At 62.6% G+C, this 21387-nt stretch overlaps 4 protein-coding genes across 9 annotated transcripts; 1 reads left to right on the top strand and 3 right to left on the bottom strand.

Moving 5' to 3' along the window:
- Nucleotides 1–649: 649 nt before the first annotated feature.
- WDR97 (WD repeat domain 97) lies at nucleotides 650–10010 on the bottom strand. Its single transcript, XM_073230329.1, has 25 exons — nucleotides 9862–10010; nucleotides 9531–9661; nucleotides 8761–9389; nucleotides 8516–8637; nucleotides 7627–8326; nucleotides 7409–7551; nucleotides 7094–7330; nucleotides 6931–7021; nucleotides 6633–6765; nucleotides 6421–6542; nucleotides 6095–6155; nucleotides 5783–5932; nucleotides 5470–5688; nucleotides 5241–5366; nucleotides 5062–5145; nucleotides 4530–4532; nucleotides 4146–4274; nucleotides 3859–4065; nucleotides 3597–3788; nucleotides 3322–3519; nucleotides 3124–3245; nucleotides 2869–3028; nucleotides 2056–2516; nucleotides 1901–1962; nucleotides 650–1802 (listed from the first exon to the last, which is right to left on the bottom strand). Exons 1-25 carry the CDS (start codon nucleotides 9986–9988, stop codon nucleotides 1600–1602), a joined length of 4812 nt encoding a protein of 1603 aa, XP_073086430.1. The 5' UTR covers nucleotides 9989–10010; the 3' UTR covers nucleotides 650–1599.
- A 113-nt stretch (nucleotides 10011–10123) lies between these two features.
- Nucleotides 10124–13072, bottom strand: MAF1 (MAF1 homolog, negative regulator of RNA polymerase III). The gene is made up of 8 exons (XM_037023398.2): nucleotides 12869–13072; nucleotides 11977–12098; nucleotides 11747–11875; nucleotides 11504–11669; nucleotides 11260–11381; nucleotides 11058–11177; nucleotides 10767–10892; nucleotides 10124–10642 (listed from the first exon to the last, which is right to left on the bottom strand). The coding sequence occupies exons 2-8, from the start codon at nucleotides 12057–12059 to the stop codon at nucleotides 10621–10623; spliced, it is 768 nt and encodes a 255-aa protein (XP_036879293.1). The 5' UTR covers nucleotides 12060–12098; nucleotides 12869–13072; the 3' UTR covers nucleotides 10124–10620.
- A 340-nt stretch (nucleotides 13073–13412) lies between these two features.
- On the top strand, nucleotides 13413–18149 carry SHARPIN (SHANK associated RH domain interactor). Of its 5 annotated transcripts, none has more exons than XM_073230327.1 (9): nucleotides 13413–14060; nucleotides 14356–14530; nucleotides 16213–16350; nucleotides 16426–16567; nucleotides 16647–16737; nucleotides 16817–16970; nucleotides 17045–17163; nucleotides 17252–17380; nucleotides 17463–18149. In XM_073230327.1, the coding sequence occupies exons 1-9, from the start codon at nucleotides 13863–13865 to the stop codon at nucleotides 18132–18134; spliced, it is 1818 nt and encodes a 605-aa protein (XP_073086428.1). In that variant the 5' UTR covers nucleotides 13413–13862; the 3' UTR covers nucleotides 18135–18149. The 5 variants fall into 5 exon arrangements, with proteins under 5 accessions (XP_073086428.1, XP_073086429.1, XP_036879271.2 ...); XM_037023380.2 differs by having other exon boundaries at nucleotides 13540–14060; nucleotides 17455–17613; XM_037023378.2 differs by having other exon boundaries at nucleotides 13540–14060; nucleotides 17434–17613.
- A 465-nt stretch (nucleotides 18150–18614) lies between these two features.
- On the bottom strand, nucleotides 18615–21014 carry CYC1 (cytochrome c1). 2 transcript variants are annotated; one of them, XM_037023396.2, is made up of 7 exons: nucleotides 20841–21014; nucleotides 20059–20255; nucleotides 19855–19981; nucleotides 19611–19768; nucleotides 19364–19524; nucleotides 19007–19107; nucleotides 18615–18919 (listed from the first exon to the last, which is right to left on the bottom strand). In XM_037023396.2, the coding sequence occupies exons 1-7, from the start codon at nucleotides 20997–20999 to the stop codon at nucleotides 18815–18817; spliced, it is 1008 nt and encodes a 335-aa protein (XP_036879291.2). In that variant the 5' UTR covers nucleotides 21000–21014; the 3' UTR covers nucleotides 18615–18814. The 2 variants fall into 2 exon arrangements, with proteins under 2 accessions (XP_036879291.2, XP_036879292.1); XM_037023397.2 differs by having other exon boundaries at nucleotides 20059–20547; nucleotides 20841–20980.
- Between the last annotated feature and the right edge of the window lie 373 nt (nucleotides 21015–21387).

Genomic DNA, 21387 nt, shown 5'->3' with positions numbered 1-21387 from the left:
CAGTTTCTAGGTCTGTTTTTATTCTAGTTTTATGATTTCTTCTAAAAATTTAGTTTTACATTTACATATATGATCTACTTTGATGTTTGTCTTTAATTTTATGGTGTCCTTTCCCATAAATTTTTTTAAAATCAAGTACATGTCTTTTCCTTCTGAGTGTTAATATTTTTTCTAAATTTCCTTCTGTTATATTTATATAGTTGTATTTTCTATATTCTAATCTTCAAATTATCTGAAAATTACTCTTGTAAATGATACAGGAAGGGGTGCAGCCTTGTTTTCTGTCTATATACTGTCTGCCAGGTACTGTCCCTAAGTGCCTTAGATATAGTTCATTTAATCTTCACAGCAGCCCTGTGAGGATTCTTAGCATTAATCACCCCATTCCATAGAAGGGTAAACTGAGGCTTAGGGAACTTAGAACTTGCTTAAGGTCACACAGAATATGGAGGAGATGTGTGTGTATTTGCTATTTTGACTTCTTCTATAGTGAAAACCCTATTCTAGATTTTTGTACATTTTTCTATAAGGTTCTATGAATTTTTTGTTACTGATTTGTCAAAGTTCTTTACATAGTTTGGAGATGGGCCATTTTTAGTTGCATGTACTTACAGGTATGTCTTCCCACTCTGTGACCTTTTTACTCTCTTAGTGCTATATTTAGATTAACAGATGTCTTTATTTAAAAAGTTATATATTAATATGCATTAATAAATAGATTAATGCTTCCCTTTATGATTAGTGGCTTTTTACCTGTTTAAACTTGCCCTACCGTCTCATATTTGTAATTTTCATGATTTAAAACAAGAAGCAGCAGCCCAGTGCCCAGTGACAGGAGCCCCTGCCGAGTTAGTTTCTGGAAGGTGGAAGGTGTGGGAAACTCGATTCTGACCATAAAGCCATTGAGAAGAAACTCCAAGTTGCAGGCTAAAAATTCTCACAGGGAAGAAGTCGCTGCTCAGGCAGAGCGTGTGGAAGCTAGAACAGCCCTTCTCAAAGCAGGCCCAACAGCCGGTGCACAGGGGCCCGTGGGCGGCTGGGTCAGGGCCACTCGGAAGGAAGCCAAGTCCCTCCGCCTCTGCACTTCAACGACAAGGCCTCTGCAGCTCTCTGGGTGAAGGGTCTAGAGGATGCCAACCCCGTATTGCTTCTCAGATGAAATACCGGGGCCCCTTCATCAGTTCTCCCTTCCAAACGCCTGGTGTCACCGGCATTAAACACATGCAGCCCCCTAGAGATCCTGTCTCTCCCCTCCATGCTTGGCCACTTAACTGGCCCGTCAGTCTCCCGCTGCCACCTTGGCCCTCATAACTGACTGATAAATGTGGGCCAAGTGCCCAAGCAGAGACGTGCCCCCTCTCTAGGTCCCCTGTCTGGGTTTAGGCCCATCCCCACCTGTGCTGCCCCGCACCCCAGCTCCTGTCCCACTCGACTCCACCAGGCCCCCAGCTCCTGCTGTGGTCCCCAGAGATGGAGGTGGCATCCAGTTTGCTTGCCGCAGCCTCTGCATTTTATTCTAGCCTGGAACATGGCCAGGAGTGAAGAGTTGTGTCCCAACTCCATTCTGGAGGGGAGGGGAGGCTGGGGCCCCCAGCCAGGTTAGCTGTAGCTGTCAGGAGCCATGTTGCCTGGCAGGAAGTAGCGCTGCAGGGTCGGCTGCAGGGGCAGTGGGGGCAGTGGGCGGGCGGGCCTGGGCCAGTCTGGGGGAAACGGCTGCAGCTCCACCCGAGGCAGTGGCAGCTTCAGCGTCCGGATGGAGCCCTCGAGGGTGCGGCCCACCCCGAGCCGGGACAGCGTCAGGCCTGGGGCCAGCAGGACAGTGTGGCCTCAGGGGGGGGTCAACTCCTGGGCTGGGCTTGGGGTGGAAGTCAGAGTCCAGTTCTACCCCTGCCCTACTCACCCCTCTGTCTCCTCGGAAACCTCGGGACCTTGGCCTCCTGCAGCCGGAGGATGGAGTGGTGCCTGAGTGGGCGGGGAGGTGGGTTTGGTGGGGCCGACCCCTCAGCACCCCACACAGGCCCTCCCTGTCCTGCTGGAGCTTTGCAGCTGGCTCACTGGTGATCCCAGGGCTGTGGCACCACTGTATCGGGCTCCAGTGGGCGCGGGCCGGGTCTCGGGCACAGGCTCTCGGGCTCTTGCAAGGAGACCTGCTGCCGGGCCTGCTGCTGCTGCTGGCAGAAGTAGTTGAGCGCGTCGATCGGCCCCAGGTCCAGCATCCGGGACTGCGGCCAGTCAGTCTGATCCAGCGGCAGGGGCTCGTCAGGCAGGGCGGCCGGCACGGAGGATCGCAGGTGGGTCTCAGGCAAGGAAGAGAAGCATAGCAGCGTCTCGGAGAGCGTACGTCTGGTCTTCTGGACATGCGTGTGTGAGAGCATCTGCTGGGCTGGGGGCTCTGGGGCGGCTGCATCTGGCTCCCCAGGCGAGACCACCAGCGAAGGTGTCCAGGAATGGACTGGGGGTGTCACAGAGATATGAACGGGTGCCCCAGAGGCCATGGAAATCTGCGACATGGCCTCCTTGGGAGGAGGGAGAGGTGCCGAGGCCTCGGGAACTCTGGGAAGCATCTCTGGCATCTCGGCTATAGGCGGCTGCGGAACTTCCTTCTGTGGGGAAGGCCGCCAGTGGAGGGCACGCCAGGCCCGAGGCAGAGGCTGCCCTCCCCCGTCACAGAGGCCTGCGTTCCCTGAGAGAGGAGCAGGGAGACCCTGAGGGACAGGTGCAGGGAGCACGGATGAGGCCCCGAGTTAAGTCAGAGCCAGGCCAGGAGCCTGGGGGTCTCATCTGGCGCTCCCCCTGAACTTGGGGAAAGCCTCTGGGAAGGCAGGGGGCTCCCCGGCAGGTGGCCCGCCCCGGGCTGTGGGCCCAGACCTGAAGCCGCTGCATCATCTCCTCCAGCTTCTGGCAGCAGCGCTCGCGCAGTACAGCCTTGTCACAGTCTGGGCCCTGGACCCAGGTCATCATCTCCTTGGACAGGACGCCCTGTGGGTCCTGCAGGCCTAGCCTGCCCAGCAACTCCTTGAGCTCAGCCCTGCAACAGGTGCGGGCAGCTCATCCAGAGGCCCTTCCCTGAGGCTGGCGGTCGGGGGCGGTGCCGCTGCCAGGTCAGGCACTGAGCGGGCTCACCGGCAGTGGGCAGGTGAGTAGAGGAAGTAGGACATGAGCTCCAAGACCACCTCGCGGGACTGCAGGGAGCAGGCCAGGAGCAGCTGCAGCGCCAGCATCACAAACCGCTTCTGCGTCTGGTCCTGAACACAGAAGAGGGGAGAGCAAGGGGTGCCCGGCCCAGTGGGGCGGGGCTGGTGGGGTGGGGCAGGGGCACACCTCCAGGCTGGGGGGCCGGTCCAGGTTGAGCAGGTGCACGAGGATTCCCTGCAGCCGGCCGCAGAGGTCGCTGCTCAGGCCGGGCAGCAGCCTCAGCAGTGCCTGCAGCACGTGCACACGGTCCGCCCAGGAGGCCTCACCCAGCAGGTCCATGAACAAAGAGGCCAGGCCCTCCACCGTGCCCACCTCAGGGTATGCCTGCGGGGACAGATGCTGAGGCCTGGCCCCCAGCCCCCCCAGCCCCTGCTTCCCAGACACCCGAGACTCCCCCAGACCTCCAGGGTGAAGATGGGGAGCAGCCTTTTGAACCAGTTCTGGATGACGAAAGAGCGCAGGAACCTGGGCAGATGCCCGTAGTGCGCCTCGCAGAGCAAGCGCCCGTGGTGGGGCAGGGGCAGAAGCAAGTGGGCCTCCGTCCTGGTGCCATCGTGGGGGCGTGCGGGCTTCGGGGTGGGGTGCTCAGAGCTCTGCGGGGAATAGGCAGCTGCAGATCCACCTCTGGCAGCTCCTCCCTGGGCAGCCCAGCCCCCTGCCTACCTGAGCCCCCGGCTCCTCGGGCCCCAGCAGCTGGTCGGAGGGCTGCCTGTGCGGGCTCAGGGGGTCAGAGGACCAGACCAGCTCTGGCTCCCTCTCCTCCCCCCGCTCTTGCTCATCCCCCAGCTGCCGGATCAGCTGCTGCGGCCACTTGGCTCGGCGCTGCGTCCTGCCCCGCAGCTGCCACAGGTCGTCCTGGCTGGCACCTGGCTGTGGAGTGCAGAGGCGATGGCCTCACGTGCTGTGGGGACTCGGCCCTCCCACCGTGCGCTGCCTGCCGCACCCCTTGCCTTGGGTCTGCCGTGCCCTGTGAGCTGATCCAGGGCTCCATGGCCGCTGGCCTCCCCGGGCAGCCACATCTGCTGCAGCACGACGGAGTTGGGAATGCAACCCGGGAAACACACGGGCTGCTGCAGGCACTGGAGCAGAGCACAGCAGGGCAGGCTTGGACCTGACGCAGCCCAGCCTGAGATGCCCAGGCGGGCATGGGGTCACAGGCCCCGTCTGCCAGGTCTCAACAAGCTGCACTGGGCTCGCACCCCCTGCCCCCAGCACCCAGATGGGGAGAGAGGACCTTTAGGAATCAGGAAGAAAGGCAGGCAGTGAGGCATTGACTCTGGTAACTAAGGAGGGAAATCTGGGCCTCCTGGCCTCTGAGAACCCGACAGCCTCACATGCTCACTGCCCGACTCAGCCCCCAGCTCTGGAGCAGAGAGGCGTCAAAATGAAGCATGCGGTGGGCATGGCAGCAGTTTGGAGAGGGGGCTGCTAAGGGCCTGGGTCGCAGTGCAGCAGCTAGAAGGACCCTGGGACTCACCTGGGGGAGGGGCTGAGGCTTACCAGGGCATCCGGGTGGGAAGTGAGGGCAGGCATGGACTGCAAAGGGCCAGCCACTGCTGACTTTGTCTGGGAGACTAAAGTCCACAGGGGACCTGCCCACCCAACACCCTGGCTGGAGAGGGGATATGGCATGGGCTCTGGCTTTGCCCTGGGCGCTCTCTGATGGCAGTGTCTCTGTGGGAGCCCCTGGCCCCTGGTGGCCACTCCCAGAGGGCAAGGAGCCCAGGCTCTGAGCAGCGGCTCAAGGCTGCTGGCGGTGGGGGGGGGCGGGGGCGCTAGGTGGGCGCGGCCTCTGGACAGAACGGAAGATGGGGCGCACCAGGAGCGCGCGCTCTGGAGGGGGGGGCCTTGAGAGTGAGCACTCACCCGGGAGGGCTCGACAGCAGCAGGAAAAAAGCCCCCGAGGTTGGAGAGAAGTTCTTTGGGTCGTCTCTTCAGCAACAGGGGGCACTGGGGACAGGGCAGTGGCTCAGAGCCCAGCATAGACCCTGGTGTCCCTGGGCTCTGCCTCTGACAGGCAGCACCGCCCCTGCCCAGGCCCTCACCCTGTGCTGCAGAAGGGAGGACGGTGGGTCCAGGGCCACAGGCTTCTCCCCTCGGAGCCGCTCTGACTGTAGCTGCAGATCCAGACTGAGGCCCAGGTCACAGCTCAGAGAGGAGCCGGCCAGCAGCTGGGCCATGGGAGGAGGAGTCACAGGAGGCGCCAGGGGTTACAAGGTCAGGGCAAAGGGTAGGAGAGGTGGGAGGCCTCACCCAGGCTGCCCTGCAATGCACCTTGCAGTGGGTTGTTTGGGGAGGGTGGGTGAAGTGCTGGCTTAGGGCACCCTCGTCCTGTGGAGGCAGGGCTCTTGGCGCTGTTGGGGCTTCAGTGCGGACCCCAGCCTGCCTGAGGCTGGGGCCAGCTCTGGGAGGGACACACACATCCCATGTTCCCCTCTCCACTGTGAGGGCTACGGTGCCCCACTGCTGGGACTCTTCTCCACCGTGCAGGCCCTGGGAGGGTGGCAGGGCAGGTAGGCACTGTCAGAGGTCCAGGGCCAAGGGAGGGGCTGGGTCAGAGCCGGAACAGGGGAGGCCCCACACCCACCATCAGGCCAGGCCCGTAGATCAGATGGAGATAGTTGTCAAAGGCCTTCTGGCGCTGATGCCAGGAGGGTGAGGGCTGGGCTGCGGGCACCACCAGCTCTTGTCTCAGCTGCTGAAGGTCTTGATCTCGGGCAAGAAGGGCTTCCAAATCCTGGGGTAGGGGTCAGCCCATTCTTCCCTGAGCTCCGCCATAGGCTGCCCAGATAAACACAGGACTCCCAGGCCTACCCAGGGACTGAGGGGTGTGGCCTGAGCCTGGTCAAGGGGCCGAGCTGGGGCATTGGGGTGGTGAGGGGGTCAGGACCCACCCCACCTCTTCCAACACTGGCTGCTGAGGCGTTGCTGTCCGGTGATGGATGAAAGACAAGCCTGTGCTGCGGACAGGAATGGACACAGGTGGGGCACTGGGCAGGCGATATGACCAGAATGATCAAGCAAAGGCTGGGACAAGGACTGGGGTGCCCAGGCCCCTGGCAGGGCACAGCAAACATGAATGGTGATGCCAGGGCTGGGACAGGCTTTCAGTGGCCCAAGGGGCCTGGAAGCCCTAAAGCATCGTGCAAGGGGCCTGCAGGTAGGCCCTGACCCAGGGGAGCTGGTGGGGCCTCAAGGACAGCTCAGCCAGGCCTGTCCACAGACCTAAAGCTGGACCCTCCATGCAGGTTGGCGAGCCTCTGCAGTTGGGCTGAGGTTAGTGATTCCTGGCCTGTTAGGGGCAGAGGAGGGTCATCTACCACGTCTGGGATCTTCTGGCACAGCTTCTGAGTAGTGAAAAGGGCCAAGAGCCCTGGCTTAAGGGGCTCATCTGCCTGCAGTAGCCCCAACCCGCACACTCTGGGCTCAGTGCCCACCTCAACCAGGTAGGACGTGGGCAGGTAGAGCCTGTGGGACACCAGGCAGAGGCGGGAGCCCAGTGCCAGAACCAGGTCCCCGCTGTTGCTGCAGAAGGTCAGGGCCTGAGGGGCACCATTCAGCTGCAGAAGCCTGGAGGGGTGTCCAGGGCAAGAGTCCATCTCTGACTCACAGAGCAGTAAACAGAGGCAGCACAGGGGAAAGGCCTCTCCCCTGTCCAGCCATGGAGAGATGTAGAAGAGCCCAGCTGGCTGCCCACAGGTTCCCAGCCCTCCCTCCCTCCCATCCCCAGCCCACCGCAGCAGGCGGTTCTCCGCTGTCCAGATGCGGATGGTGCGGTCCAGGCTGGAGCAGGCGGACACCTTGAGTGTGGGACAGCAGCACAGGCCTGAAGGCAGGGCCCAGAGTCAGACACCAGGACACGTGATGGTCTGGGCTTCACCCCTGCTGGGCCCCTCACCAGTGATGCGGTCCGTGGGGTCATCCTGAGGCTGGTGATCATAGCGCCGGCTGTTGCCCAGGCCATACTGCACCAAGCCATAGGTGGCGCTGTCCGGGTCCTCAAAGCCCACCGTGACGCGCTTCCCTAGCGCACAGAGTGCCATGGCTGGGTGGCAGCAGGAGAAAGTCCGCAGCAGGCTCAGGCTCTCCTCAGCATACGGGAAAACACACCACATCTTCACAGTCAAGTCTCCTCCTGCGGGCAGGGGAGCCAGGGCTAGGCTTCTGAGAGGGGACGGATTTCCACGCTGGCAGGGGAAGAGGAGAAACCGACCTGAGGTCACCACGCTGTTCCGGGTGGATGCGATGGCAGTGATGGGGCCGGGGCTGTGTGCCTCCGTGCGGAAGACCGTCTTCAACCAGTGCCACCCCAGCACCGACAGGGCACCATCGGTGTGCCCCACCATAGGCAGGTACCTACGGGCAACAATAGCCCTATGGCACAGACCCTGTCATCCTGCCCGCCGAGCCCTCACTTGCTCTCACACCCACCGGTTCTTGTCCTTGCAGGCCTGGCCCGTGTCACTACAGCACAGCTCACCCTTGTGCTGGCGCACCGTCTCCCAGTTGGCAAAGGCACTGCTGGGGTCTGTGAGGTGGCTGTAGAGGTGGAGGCAGCAGGGCCTGGGCGCTGGAGACGGGGGCGGGCACACACGGTGCAGCACGCGCATGGGGCAGCGTGCTGCGTTGGCACACACCAGGTGCCCGGCGCGTGTCAGCAGCCACAGCACTTCGCGTGGCAGGCAGTAAGCCACAGCAGCCGCGCAGTCGTCGGGCTCGAGCAGCAGCACGCTCACTGTGCGCCCGGTCGCCACTGACACCAGGTACACAGAGCCATCGGCGCACGCGCACACGAGGCGCGCTGGCAGTGGCGGGTGCGCAGGCGCCGGCAGCGGGGGCACCGCCTGCAGGTGGAGCACTGGCGCTGACAGCTGTGCCAAAGGCGAGTAGAGCTCCTGAAGGCGCCACAGCTCCACGCTGCTTGCACGCAAGGAGAGTACCGGCCAACCTGGGCCAGCAGGTGCCAGCAGGCGGTTCACGCGTCTGGAAGGCACTTCCTGGCTCCAGCGGCTCAGCGCCACCTCGCCCACCTGCGCCGCCGCCTGCAGGTCCCATGTGCGTAACGTCCCATCCTGCGAGGCCGACAGCACCAGGGACGTGTTCGGGAGGATGGTCATAGCTGTCACTGGGCCTGCAGGAGGAGTCGGGGTCACTCAGGCACATTAGGGACTAAGGGAAGGGGAGCCGTCAGCCCTGGTTGCGGCCAGCACAGAGAAGCACTGTCAGAGCGGGCAGAGGCTCTGGACAGCCCAGCTTCATAAGGCAGAGGCTGTGCACAGGGTGGAGAGAGAATGCTCAAGAGCCACAGGGGACAGCGCACCTGTGTGTCCCACAAACACCATTCGGATCTGCCAGTCAGCCTCCCACACCTTCACTGTGCTGTCTTGGGCGGCTGTCACCATGGCCTCTACCTCTCCGCAGTAAGCCAGGTCGGAGATGGTGCTGCAGGGGAGGAGGCCAGACAGACTCGGCACCACCTCGTGTGTGTGTGCACCTCTGCCCGTCATTACCCGTTTGCCCTCACCAACTCGCCTCGCTGTCCCGCCAGCCCCTGGGCCCCCTCACGTTTTGTGCAGATTCCGGCGCACATCTATGAGAGCCCAGGTATGCAGATCAAAGGTGAGCACAGTGGAGCCATAAGCAGCGAAGCAGTGCAGGATGTGGTGGGGAGGCAGGGGTGCCAGAGCCAGGCTCTCCAGCGCACCCACCGTGCTTGGTGGTGGCTGTAGAGGTGGCCCGCAAGGCACCAGGCAGCAACCCCCTGAACAGAACTTCCAGAGTGCCAAGCCGCCACCTGCCTCTGCCACTAGCAGCAGCCCTGCGTCAGGCACCGGCAAGCAGCAAATGGGCTCGTGCCCAGGTGCTTTGCCCACCCCTGGCTTGCTCAGCCACAACAGGCTGAGATCAGGCCTCAGTATGGACAACCCTGTGGGGCCCCAGCCCACAAAGCGACCCACAGTGCCCAGGGGACCCAGCACTGCCACCAGCCCTGAAAGGGGGACAGGGGCCAGCAGCTTCTTGTGGCCCCAGCCATCCTCTCTGTGTAGGTGCAGGCGGCCCTTGCAATCTAGCACCACAAAGCACCTGCCCACTGGGTCCTGCGCCACCCAGCGCAGCCCAGCTGCCACCTCCAGGCGGCGCAGCAGCTCCAGCCCATGCGTCAAGTGCACCATGTGCAGCTCAGCTCTCTTTTCCTGTGGGCAGGAACGGGCAGGCCTGCAGTCAGGTGTGGACAGCCAGCTAAGAGGACCTGATCTGGGGTGGTCTGGGGACCCTTAGGGGAATAGCCAGGCCAGGAAGGTGGCCTTGAGGCAGACCGCCTGGGCAAACCACACCTTTTCCACAAGGTCGTGGAGGCCTGTACGTAGGAGCAGCCACAGCTGGCGTGCACGGACACGCAGGGTCATGTTCTGCCACTGTGAGCTGCTGGCAAAAAACTGCGGGACCAGCTCCGAAAATGACGACTCTGTGGGTCGGAGGTGGAAATGTCGTCACCGTGTGGCCTTGGGCCCATAATCCTGGAGGTCATGGGCGGCCAGGAGCCCTCCTGAGGGCCCTGTAGGTTAGTGGACTGCCCGAAATGTTGCCTTCTTGGAAAAATGAACGCCCGCCCCAGTGAGGCCTGCTGTCGAACCGGCAGTCTCCGGCAAGGCCAGGCAACCTCACCATTCTTTTCCTTGAGCAGCCCTGGGTCTGGGACATCATAGCTGTCAGTATCTAGGCCCAGGTCCAGAATCAGGCCGTCGCCTTCTACTGAAAAGGGATTGTTTGCATCCAACACTTCCGTTTCCATTTTGGTGGCCACAGATCCCAGCGCTCAACGGGTCCTGACACTGTTGCTAGGATACAGGACGCTAAGGCCCCGCCCTCGGTGCAGGCCCCGCCCCCGCCCGCCCCCCCGCCCACACAGCAGAGCCCAGGCCCGCACTAAGTCACAGAAAACTTTTATTGGAAACAAACAAGCTGCAGCAAAGTGACACTCAGTGCGCGCTGCCCGATGGGCGAGGTTGGGGGTACAAGTGGGTGCCAGGGGTTGGCCCAAGCCCAGGGCGTATGACCACTGGGGCCTAGTTGCCGGGTATTGGGCCTTTTGGGCCGGAGTGTGCAGGCCCAGGCCTGACCTGGTACAAAATACAAAAATAAACTCTGTGGTCCAGCTGTCCCTGCCTCTGTCAGTTCGTCTGGGCAGGTCAGTGGCTCATCCCAAGCCCTGTGCTGTTCCAACCAGCCACAACGTGGGCAGCAAGGGCCTGGGAGGCTGAGCCAAATCCATAGGCTGGAGCCAAAGGGTGAGATGGGCGTGGCCGTGGGGGTTGCTGGAGCTGTGGCAGCACCAGAGTCCGGCCAGCAGCTGGGGAGGCCTTGGGGCCCCTCCGGTGGGCAGGTCCAGGCACTGGTTGAAGCTGGGAACTCCGCTCCTCCTCCTCACATACAGATCACTGGGACCCTGGGCAGAATGTGGCACACAGCGAACCTTGAAAAAGCAACACCCAGGAGACTAGGCAGAGGGGCCCAACCTATCCTGCCTGTTCCAGGCTCCAGGGGGCCAGGCCACCACAACCGTCACACACCTGTCCTCCATGGTGCTGGTGTCCTCAGGTCTGCCCTCACTGCCTCCACCGGCGCATGCCTCCTCCTCCTCCCCCAGCTCCATGTCCAGCTCGTTGCCAGCCTCCGAGGGAGTGTAGGTGGACCCGCTGGGAGAGGGGTGAGAACTGGTGTCAGGACCACCTACCCCTGGCCTGCTGCTGATCCCGGGGAGGACGTCCAGGGAGGACAAAGTCAGGAGTGCAGTGGGGCAGCTGGGGAAGGGGTGTGTGCGCCAAAGGGAGGCTGGGGGAGGGAGGTGGACAGGAACCAACCTGATGGAGCGGCAGCTGAAGAACACAATCCGCTTAAGCCTTTTGTTGTAGAAGAAGTAGTTGAAGGACCAGAGACTGCCGTCCTCCCCAAAGGGATCTGAGTCCAAGTCTGGGTTGTAGCTGGGGAGTGTGGGACGAGAGGCGGCGTGAGGACCCAAGTGCCACACACACCCAAGGACCAACGGCAGGGATGCCAGCCCACCTGTAGATGTCACATTCAGCCAGGCAGATCTCCTCATCCACTGCATTCCACAGCTGTGGCTTCAGGGCCTTGAAGTCCTCCCTCACGGCCGAAAACAAACTGCAGTTGACCGCATTCACCACCTAGGATGGCCACAGGTGGGGCTGACTAGGACCCAGGGCTGCAGGCATGAACCAGGTGAAGCCAGGGGGAGGACAATGGGGATGTCCTGAGCAGCAGGTCCCTTCCCCCACTCGACCCTCACCCAGCTCAGGCTGGGCTCCCGGCTGAACTCATGGCTCCGGGCTGTGCTAAAGTCATAGTCAGGCCGGAAGGATTCATTGAGCGTAGCGATCAGGTAGAAGAGGGTCTTGCGGCTGCACTTGTCGCTGAGGGGGCCCTCATCTTCACCACCTTGGCTCTTGCTCAGCCTGCACAGACAGAAGCATCAACCCAGCACTGCCCTGCGCCCCAGAGTCCCCAGTGGGCAGGCACCGCCCTGGCTCACCTGCTGGGGCTAAGGCCCGAGGTCTGGGGTGGGGACAGTGCCTCCAGAACGTGGGGCTGGCCCTCCTGACAGAACTGCTTAAACATGTGTTTGTCGTCTCCTGCCATCTTACATGAGTAGCTCTCGATCCTAGAAGACGCAGGCAGGACCGTGGAGCATGCCGCCAGCAGGTGACTCAAGGCCAGGTCAGAGCGACCACTGAGACACCAGCCGCAGAGCCGTGGCCTCACCTGCCGATGATGTGGGCATCACCAGTCTCCACGGTCAGCTGTGAGTTGACGGCCTCAAAGCTTGAGTTCTCCAGCAGCTTCATGTCCTTGGGGGGTCCTGTGCTCCAAGGGGCTAGTGCTGCCTGAGGTGGGAGGCCAGTCAATGGGCAGCTATCCCCGGGGGCTCCCCGTCTAGGCTTCCTCCCCCAATAAGTGGAGCCGTTGTAAACAAGCTGGGTCCTTCCCGCAGCATGCTCCCAAGCCCTCGGCACTGGCCAGAGAGGCGGTGAGACCCTGTTATCTGGGCATGGCAAGTCCAGGCCCCAGCTCATACAGCCCCTGCACCTCATACCAGTTCTGGGGCCAGGCTGCGGAGTGCACGGGCATCCTCCTCACCCTGGGGCTGCTGGCTCCATCTCCATTGACACTTCCCATCACGACAGGAGCCCCACCCACCATGGGTGTTACTAAGAGCCTCAAGGGACAGACTCCCTGCAGGCTCTTCTGCCAGGGTAAGAGTCCGCACCCGGCACCACCAGGGCACCTGGGGCGCGGGCCCTGCGGTCGCCTGGATGCGGCACTCTTCCCTGTTCTACCGGCTGCTTTTCTAACAGGGAGAGAGAAGACCCACAGCCGCCTCCGTTCTCTACAAGTGCGCCCAGCTTCTTCCGACACGAGGGAGCGGAGCGAGCCTCCTCCGAAGGGCCCGTCGGCGGGCCGCGGGGGCGCTCCAGGGTCGGCCGGCAGCACCCGTGTCCCCGCCCAGGCGACGGGGAGCTCCAGCCCGCTAGAAAAACTACTCACCCCAGGAGGCCGCGCGGCCCGGGCAGCGCGCACGCGCCGGCGCGAGGCCTGCCGGGGGCTGTGGTTCTGGGGGCCCCGAGACGGCGCCGGGCGCCGGGCGCACACCTACCTTCCTGCGCTGCGCTCCAGCTGGCCGGCCCGTCAGGCCGGGTCGGGTCGGGTCGGTTGGCGTCGGCGCGGGTGAGAGGGCACCGCGGGCTCTGGGCGGCGCGGGCTCCTCAGGACTGGAGGGCGGCGCCGCGGCCTCCGCTCGGGCCGCACTGTGTCCGGAGAAAGAAGCTCCGAGACGACGTGCCGTTATTCCCGGCCCTGCCGGCCCTGTCGGGCTGCCACCGCGACATAGCCTCGCCCTGCACGGCGCCCAACTGTCCCGACCGACCTGCCGGCCGACCGCCACGGAAGGCCCGAGCGAACGAGCGAACGAGGGAGCGACCTCTGCTTCCCTGGGCTGGACAACAACAAGCGTCCGCGAAGCCCGGCCCCACGTCTCTGAATGGCCCGCTCCAGCCGCCGCGGTCGAGAGCGCGGATAGCCATTGGGAGGGGTGCCTGCCTCTCAGTCCCGTCTTTCACTTCTACTGGCTCTGGCGCTTGTCCGTCACTCTCCTCGGGGCGAACCCACCTTCCTCCCTGGCTCTCATTGGTCGCGGCTCCGCCTGCCCCACCCCCTGTGGCCGCCGGGGAATTACCGGAGGGGTTGGAGCAACAACCGTTTGCGGACAGGACCCGTCCGCTGAGCATCCCGGGAAGGGGTCTGGAAACAGCGTCCGGGTCCGGCCAGGCGTCGGGGGAACAGGGGCCGCCGGCTTGCTGCACCTGCGCTCCCGGGCCTCTAGGGCGAAGAGGCTTCGCCCGCCTTCCAGTTGTGACCGGTGTTTCCATCTCTGACACTGTCCCTCGGCGCACACACCACGTCCAGCATCCCCTGCCCGTGACCGGCGATCCTCGAGCCGAGTCCACCCTGGGCAAAGCGAAGGGTTCAGACTCGACCTGCTACCGGGCCCCGAAGCTCCGGTCGCTCCCGGAACGCCAGGCTCGAACCCCTGGTTTCCGGCCGGCCGAGGCGCTCAGCTGCCTGAGCCCACGGAAGCGGCCGGACCAGGGATGGCGCCGCCGGCGGGCGGCGCGGCGGCTGCCTCGGACCCGGGCTCGGCCACGGTGCTCTTGGCCGTGCACGCCGCGGTGAGGCCCCTGGGCGCGGGACCGGACGCCGAGGAGCAGCTGCGGAGACTGCAGCTGAGCGCGGACCCCGAGCGGCCCGGGCGCTTCCGGCTGGAGCTGCTGGGCGCTGGGCCCGCGGCGGTGAGTGTGAGCGGCGGGCGCGCGCGGCCTGGCCAAGGTCTGGGCGGAAAACTGAGCCCAGGCCCGTCCGCTTGCCAGCTGCGTGCCCTTGAGCAGCAGACTTTGCCTTGCTTCCGTTTCCTCGTTTGTAAAATGGGGATAATGCTAGTACCTACCTTCATAGGACTCCTGAGAGGGTTTCGTAATTAGAATAAAGGGCTTAGAACAGCCTAAGTGGCTTCTAAATGTTACCTCATATTTCTTTCATATCATATGTGCTGGAGGGAGGCCCTGAGCCTGGACTCTCTCTCTTCAGGTCAGTCTGGAGTGGCCCTTGGAGTCAGTCTCCTACACCGTCAGAAGCCCCAGCCAACACGAGCTGCAGCCTCCACCGGGAGGGCCTGGAACCCTCAGCCTGCACTTCCCCAACCCTCAGGAGGCTCAGCAGTGGGCAGCCCTGGTCCGAGGTGCCACTGTGGAGGGACAGAATGGTCAGTGCCCTGGGGCGAAGATTCGTTTGATTAGCCAGGGTCTGTGTTAGTGCTGCGAGGGAACAGGAATAGACCTGGCACAGAAGGCCTGGGTCGGGGAAGAAGCGGGAAGAGCTGGACCCACCGTGCTCACTGCTGGGGATTCTGGGAAGGCTCCCAGGATGGAGAAAGTGGAGAAAAGGAATAGAGGCTGAAGAGCTGGAACCTGGGGGATCAGACAAGTGTAGAGGGGCAGAGCAAGTAGGCCCTCAGGACCTGGGTGAGAAAACAGACTGTATCAGGAACAACAGAAAAGCATTCAGTGGGAGAGTGACAAGCTCAGATTTGAGCTACTTGACTAGTTAAGACCTTGTCCGTGTGGGGTGGTGCAGGTAGGGCTGGAAATAAGAAGGATGCTTCCAGAGATGCTTATGAGGTGGAATTGGCTGGATTTCATGGCTGTTGAAGTGGAAGAGTGAGTGAGTGGTTGAGACAAAGCTGGAGGGACCAGATAGAGTGCCAAATTCTTAAACATCTTGGGAGAGGCTGGGGAGATGGAGCTGGGCTGGAGCTGGGGTTCCAGAGAGGTGAAGACTAGGTAGAATAGGACGACCACGGTCACCAGGAAAGAGAGGCAAGAGAACAGGGCCTGGCAGGTAGACAGTACGGCAGGGAGAGCAGAGCACACAGATGCATGCAAAGAGCTGCCAGAGGGTGGGAAGAAAAGGCAGTGTGACGTAAGAGAGGCCCAGATGACTGTCTTCCTTCCGTCAGTCACTCACCAGATGTGTATTCAGCACCTGCTCTGTACTTAGCACCTCTTAGGCCGAGGAGGTCGGCGTGAAACTCCAAATCCCTGCCCTCTTGGAGCTTGTGTTTCTAGAAGGGGCAGACGTGTAAGTAAAATTCTGTCAGATGGAGGAGACAGGGCTGCTAGAAGGAAAGGACTTGCAATTTAAAATAGGGGGCAGGAAAGGCCTCATTAAGGTGACACTTGAGTGAAATTTGATCATGAGGTGGCAACCATGGGGCCAGGGAGCAGCAGGTACAAAAGCCAGGAAGTGTGTGTACGTCATCTTCAGGACTCCGTGGGAGGCTGGCCAGGCCTGGTGCTGGGTGATCGGATCCCTGCTTATCCCAGTGGACAGACAGCTCAGAATACCGAGGGCCTGAGGCTGTAACAGGAACTGCATCAGCACCATGTGGGCTGGGCAGCACACAGCAGCTGCCCAGCTCTTTAAGAATACCTGGGGCAGGCGGTGGCCCGAGAGGAGGGCCTGACTGCAAGGCTTCTGGGGAACAGGAGGCAGCAGGCCCCTTCTGAGGACCTGCTTTGGTTCTGTGATGCCAGAGGAGCAGCCCTGACTGGCTGAATGGGCCTGTAGACACCAGAAGAAAGCATCTGTGGAGGAAGGGCACAGGCAACTGGGCAGCAGAAAGGTCCAGGGCTCCAGAGCCCAGGGAAAAGCCTGTTATGGCTATGAGTAGTCTGCGGGAACCGCAGGGGATGCAAGGGCACACACTGCGGGGAGGGCCTGGCTTGAAGTGTGGCCAAGGCGGGGCCCTAACAGTCTGAGGTGAGGAGGGAGGAGGCAAAGATCCTGGAAACCTGAGGTCAGAGAACTGAGGCCTGGGTGAGTACTCAGCTGTGGGGTGGATGAACCTCGGGAGACCACCAGTCCACCCCACATCTTCCCTCCAAGGCATTGACAGCGTGCCTCCAGCCCTGGGCCCAGAAATGTGCCCTGTGTCCCCACCCAGCCCCCCTGAAGTGCCCACACCCAAGGCCCCCCAAGCAAAGATGGATCCTTCCTGGAGTCCTGGAGACTTGGTGGAGAAAGGTAAAGGCGGGGGGCTGGTGGGACTTGGGGAGAGCAGCCCGTGCCTGGCGGTGATGGCTCTCTCCCTCCCTGCAGAAGAGCTAGCAGGGCACCTGGCCCAGGCCATCGAGGGTGGAGATGAGAAGGGGGCAGCCCAAGCAGCTGCCATCCTGGCCCAACATCATGTGGCCCTCAGTGTCCAGCTCCAGGAAGCCTGCTTCCCTCCCGGCCCCATCAGGTGAGACTTGGGCCTTCACCCTGACCCACCAACCCTCCCAGATCATCCATCTTTACCCCTGACCTATATTCTGGCCCAGGCTACAGGTCGCAGTTGAAGATGCTGCATCCTCTGCCCATGTCTCGCTGCAGGTCCACCCTCACTGCACCATAGCGGCCCTCAAAGAGCAGGTGAGCACTGGGTCTGGGGAGCCTGGCTGGGAGAGGGTGTTTTGGGGGTCACTGCCTGGCCCTGACACTCTGGCCCCAGGTGTTCTCGGAGTTCGGCTTCCCGCCGGCTGTGCAGCGCTGGGTCATCGGGCGGTGCCTGTGTGCGCCTGAGTGCAGCCTTGCCTCCTATGGGGCACGGCGGGATGGGGACTCTGCTTTCCTCTACCTGCTCTCTGCCCCTCGAGAAGCCCCAGGTCAGTCAGTTGGGGTGGGGTGAGGAAGGTGGGTGCCGACTGACACTCCCTGAGTCCCATCCTCGCCACTGCAGGACGAAGCCCTCGGCAAACCCAGAAGATGGACGGGGTACCAGGCTGCCTGTTTCCTCCGGTGTCGAGGCTGCTTCAAGCCCCCCAGCCAGCCAGCTCCGGCCTCCCCAGCCCCCTTCAGGTGGGGAAGGGCCTGGGCAGGGCAGGCCTGGGCAGCTGTGGCCACTGGGAGGGAAGGATAAGCTGCAACTGTCTCCCCACCTCCCCAGACCGGCTGGACCTGCCCTTCCTGCACCTTCATCAATGCCTCAGCTCGACCAGGCTGTGAGATGTGTAGCACCCAGAGACCCTGTGCTTGGGATCCCACTCCCCTAGCCTCCACCGAGCAGCCACCAAAGGTACCTGAGACAGAGCTACAGAAAGGATGGGGACAGGGTGGCACAACAAGCAGAATGTTTTCTTCTACCCCCAGGTCACAAGGAGAGAGGATGGCCCTTCCCTCCCAGGCCCCAGGTTCCTCGATCCCCTTCCGAACCTCTCAGGGGATCTCTGCTGACTGCTCACTGGGGACAGAGCCAGGGGTGGGGGAGGGGCCACGAGCCAGAGTCATTAAAGACACTTCTGAGCCTGCTGAGTGTCCCGTCACTGTGCTTTTGTGCACACAGGGCTGCCGGGAGATGGAAAAGTAGGATACAGCCTCTCCAGGATGGAACTTGGCAGAGGTGGGGCTTCTTAGTCAAGCCCAGGGGGCTGCTGAAGAGTGTAATTGGACCTCAAGTCTCAGGGGGTCCTAGAAACATGGTTCTCTTGCCAGACCACAAGTTTGCAGAGCACACCCTGGCCCTGGCTGCTGACCACTGGGATGGGGCCCTCTGTGTGATTCCTTCTGAACCCCTCAGGCACATACCCCCTTTGTCCCACCTGCCAGCCCCTGCCCCTGGGCTGCTCCAGCCAGGGCACCCCTTACAGTCTCTCTGGGGGACAAGACAAGCTCAAACTAGGACCCCTGTGCAGCTAGGAACAGCACCTCTGTGGCTACCCTGCCCTCACATGAACCCATATGCTGCCTGGCCCCACCTCCAGCTGCTTGGAAGTCATACCATTGAACAAACACCCCAATGCCTCTCCACCTCTTGTGTGACCCTCAGCTGACAGCATGTCCAGCCGAGACCAGGAGCACATTCCAGGCACTCTGCCTGCCGCTCTCTGTGAAGAGCCATCTCCCTCCTCTCCCAAGAACAGCTCCTGCAGCTCCTACTTCAGGCTAGGCCTCTCCTGTTGAAGTGCTGCCAGACTCCCTACTGCCCTAAGGATGAAGGCCACGTGGCTCAATACAGTGACACTTGGCTGGTTACTCCAGCAGGTGCTTAGGCCCCTGGACCATGACCAGCTGGGCCAAGCCCTTTCACCTCTGTGACCAGGTGATTTCCCCACCCTGAGTGTGCCGCCTTCTTTAACAGCTAGTACTCTGCTTCCTGTGCCACATCCAGTACTGCCTGGCCTCCCAGCTACCAGGCAGTGGTCAGTGCTGGCCACACTGCGTGGAACACCCCTAGGAGCTCTGAGGCCAAGGGTCTTAGTCCTGGAGTCCCCTGAAAACCTGTGTTCCCATCACACAATGGCTCAAATGTGTTATGTTGAGAAAATTAATTTATTTCCATGATGGGGGTGGAAGGATCTCCAGGTAGAACTCAGTCTCCTGCCCCCTCCCCTCTCATCCTAGAGGGAGGGGGACTTGGCCGAGAGGGCCAGCTGGGGCCCAAACAGGCCCAGGGCAGCTCCTTGGCTTGCGGGCCTGTCCAGGCAGGATGGCCAGCAGACAAAGGGCAGGGTTACTTGGGCGGCCGATAGGCCAGCTTCCGGCTCTTCAAAACTGACCACTTATGCCGCTTCATGGCGTAGACCAGGGGCAACAGCAGACCCATCATGAGCAACATCTGGGGACGAGGCAGGCTCAGAAGAGGGAGGCAGACAGGACCCCTGCCAGCTCAGCCCCGCCCAAACCCTTTGCCCAGCCCTGTCACCTTGAGCCCCATGCGTTTGCGATGGTCGTGCTCTGGCTCAGACGCCCAACGCAGGAAGGTACACACATCCTTAGCTACCTGGGACATGGTAGCTGGGGTACCTGGGCCAAGGACAAGTGGTGAGAGCTGCCCTTGGGGGCCCCTGCCCAACACTGGGTAGCCCTCAAAGCATCCCCTCCATGGAGTAGAGATGGGGGCCTGGGATAGAGAAAACTGGGAAGGCTGCCCATGAGCCACTGCAGACACTGCCTCAGCCAGATGGGTGCAGCACCTCCTGGGCCTGAGAACAGGGGAAGCACCCCTGGCAGTAGGGAAGTAAGGCACAGCTTGTCCATCGCCAAGGTGGGGGCCTCTCACCATCGTCAAACTCCAAGATCTCGTTGTAGATGGGAGGGGCCATGGCAATGGCCTGTCCAGGGAAGTAGGGGTTGAAGTAGAGGCCTTCTCTCAGTGACACCCCAGTAGGTGGCTCACAGTAGCCGGTTAGCAGGGAGAAGACGTAGTCCTCGCCACCGTGCCTGCGACCAGATCCGTCCTCCTCAGCCCTGGCAAGAGTAAGACCTCCCCCACGACTCCCCACAACAGCCTGTAGGCAGCCCTGTACCTAGCTCGCACGATGTAGCTGAGGTCCGGGGGCAGGGCTCCACTGTTAGCTGCTCGAGCAGCCTCAGGGTTGGGGTATGGTTTGGGGAAGTAGTCAGACAGCTTCCCTGGCCGCATGAACATCTCCCCATCCTCATTGGGGCCATCCTGAATCTCCACCTGTCACCAAGAGCCCTGTCACAACCCTGCTGCCCACCACAGCAAGAGCCCCAATCCTAGGTCCTCTGCATCCCCAGGCCCCACACCTCCTCTGCCAGCGCCTTGGCTTCCTCCTCTGTGTAGCACACACCAACCAGGTGGCGGTAAGCCACGTAGTCCATGCTGTGGCAGGAGGAGCACACCTGCTTATACACCTGGAAACCCCTCCGGATGCTAGAGAGAGAGAGAGGGTAAGGGATGCCAAGGATTTCACCCCACCAGAAACACCCCCCAGCCAGCCAACCGCACACCTCGTATGGTCCAGGGAAGAGAGGAGGCCTCGGTGGGACCACGGATAGCTGGGGGGGTGCAGCTCCAGGTCACTGGCACTCACGGCAGAATGCAGAGCCACCGCCAGCCCTGCACCCCCTGCCGCCAGCATGCCCAGCGCTGACAGCATCACTTTCCGGCCCCGGGACATGCCGCACCTCGACGACAAGGACACTGCCTGCAAGAGCCTCGCTCAGCCCCCGCCCGGCCCTACCTGGGGACCTCTCAGCTTCCACCTTTCCCACTCATCCACCCAGCACCGGTCGCCGCCTGCGGGACGCCAAAAACACGCCCTGCGCCCCGGCCCGCCCCACTCCTCCCCGCTGCTGGCCCTGAGGAGGGGGTGTGACGCGTGTTCTTGGGTCCTGGGCCGGGGATCAGGCCGAAGTGGGCATGGGTGCTTGGGCAGGCCAAGGTCACAAGCAGCTGGCCGAGGTCAGGCTGAGGTCACTTCAGGACGGGGGCCCAGTCTGGAAGCCGGAACGGGAGCGGACCTGGGTGCGCCCTCCGGGGAAAGCCCCCCGCCCCAGGCCGCCCCGCCGCGCCCCACGCTCGCCACGAGGCGCCTCCACCGCCCGGAGGGGCGGGCACCAGACCCTGCTCCCGGACGCCCAAGGCCGGCAGGCAGCGGGGGGTCCGGCCGGGGCAGGGGCGCCGGAGGCTGCGCCCCTGCCGCCTAGCCCGCGCCCGGAGCCTCCCCGCCGTGACCTTCACGGAGCCGCGAGGCCAGGGAGCGGCGCGGGGAGCCAGGGCCGGCGCTCACCTGAGGCGTCCGCAGCGGGAGCGGCCCGCGCCGCGCGCCACACAGCAGGCTCCGGGCCCGCGCGCCCGGCAACCCGGCGCTGCGCGGGCCCAGCACCGCCCCGCGAAGCGAAGCCGCCGCCGCCGCCGCCATCTTGGCCGTCTTCAGCGCGGCCGTCATTCCCGTCGGCCCCTGCGGAGCCGCTGGACGTCAAGCCTCGCGAGACTCGAGGGGCGCGGGGCCGGGGTGCCCTGTTGCCGTGACAGCACCCAGCTCCTCCGGTGTCCCAGCTCCGCCTCTGGTGTCAGGGTCTCCGCCGGGAGGCGTCCCTGGTCCGGAATCCACAGCGTCCTCGAGCCACCGCCGCCTTCGGCCAGCGGTATTTCCGTACCTGACCCGGCGGCTCACCGGACAGTCCCGGACAGGAGCGAGGCTCCCGGGCCGCCCCGCGCTGAGGATGGGGTCTCGGCCGCAGGCAGGGCCTCCAGCTGCAGGAGGGAGGCCGGTGCGCAAGGCTGTGGCCCCACCCTCTCCCCGCGGCCTGCACGGACTACGGCGGCGCCTCTGG

Source organism: Manis javanica, chromosome 2, assembly GCF_040802235.1.
Source record: "Manis javanica isolate MJ-LG chromosome 2, MJ_LKY, whole genome shotgun sequence".
Lineage (NCBI taxonomy): Eukaryota > Metazoa > Chordata > Mammalia > Pholidota > Manidae > Manis > Manis javanica.
Note: the sequence above shows the minus strand (reverse complement) of the source record. Positions and strands in the feature narration are given on the sequence as shown.

Bases quoted from the DNA above. Each gene is read 5' to 3' on its own strand.
- WDR97 (XM_073230329.1), bottom strand. From the start codon at position 9,988: ATGGAAACGGAAGTGTTGGATGCAAACAATCCCTTTTCAGTAGAAGGC. The intron at 7,552-7,626 runs GTGGGTGTGAGA...TGTTGCCCGTAG, and splicing joins GCCTGCAAGGACAAGAACCG to GTACCTGCCTATGGTGGGGC. The intron at 3,246-3,321 runs GTGTGCCCCTGC...TTCTGTGTTCAG, and splicing joins ACCGGCCCCCCAGCCTGGAG to GACCAGACGCAGAAGCGGTT.
- MAF1 (XM_037023398.2), bottom strand. From the start codon at position 12,059: ATGAAGCTGCTGGAGAACTCAAGCTTTGAGGCCGTCAACTCACAGCTG. The intron at 11,382-11,503 runs GTGAGGGTCGAG...TGGCCATCCTAG, and splicing joins GGGAGCCCAGCCTGAGCTGG to GTGGTGAATGCGGTCAACTG. The intron at 11,178-11,259 runs GTGGGCTGGCAT...CACACTCCCCAG, and splicing joins GCTGAATGTGACATCTACAG to CTACAACCCAGACTTGGACT.
- SHARPIN (XM_073230327.1), top strand. From the start codon at position 13,863: ATGGCGCCGCCGGCGGGCGGCGCGGCGGCTGCCTCGGACCCGGGCTCG. The intron at 14,061-14,355 runs GTGAGTGTGAGC...CTCTCTCTTCAG, and splicing joins TGGGCGCTGGGCCCGCGGCG to GTCAGTCTGGAGTGGCCCTT. The intron at 16,738-16,816 runs GTGAGCACTGGG...CTCTGGCCCCAG, and splicing joins TAGCGGCCCTCAAAGAGCAG to GTGTTCTCGGAGTTCGGCTT.
- CYC1 (XM_037023396.2), bottom strand. From the start codon at position 20,999: ATGACGGCCGCGCTGAAGACGGCCAAGATGGCGGCGGCGGCGGCGGCT. The intron at 20,256-20,840 runs GTGAGCGCCGGC...AGGCTCTTGCAG, and splicing joins TCCCGCTGCGGACGCCTCAG to GCAGTGTCCTTGTCGTCGAG. The intron at 19,108-19,363 runs GTGAGAGGCCCC...TCCTTGGCCCAG, and splicing joins GATCTTGGAGTTTGACGATG to GTACCCCAGCTACCATGTCC.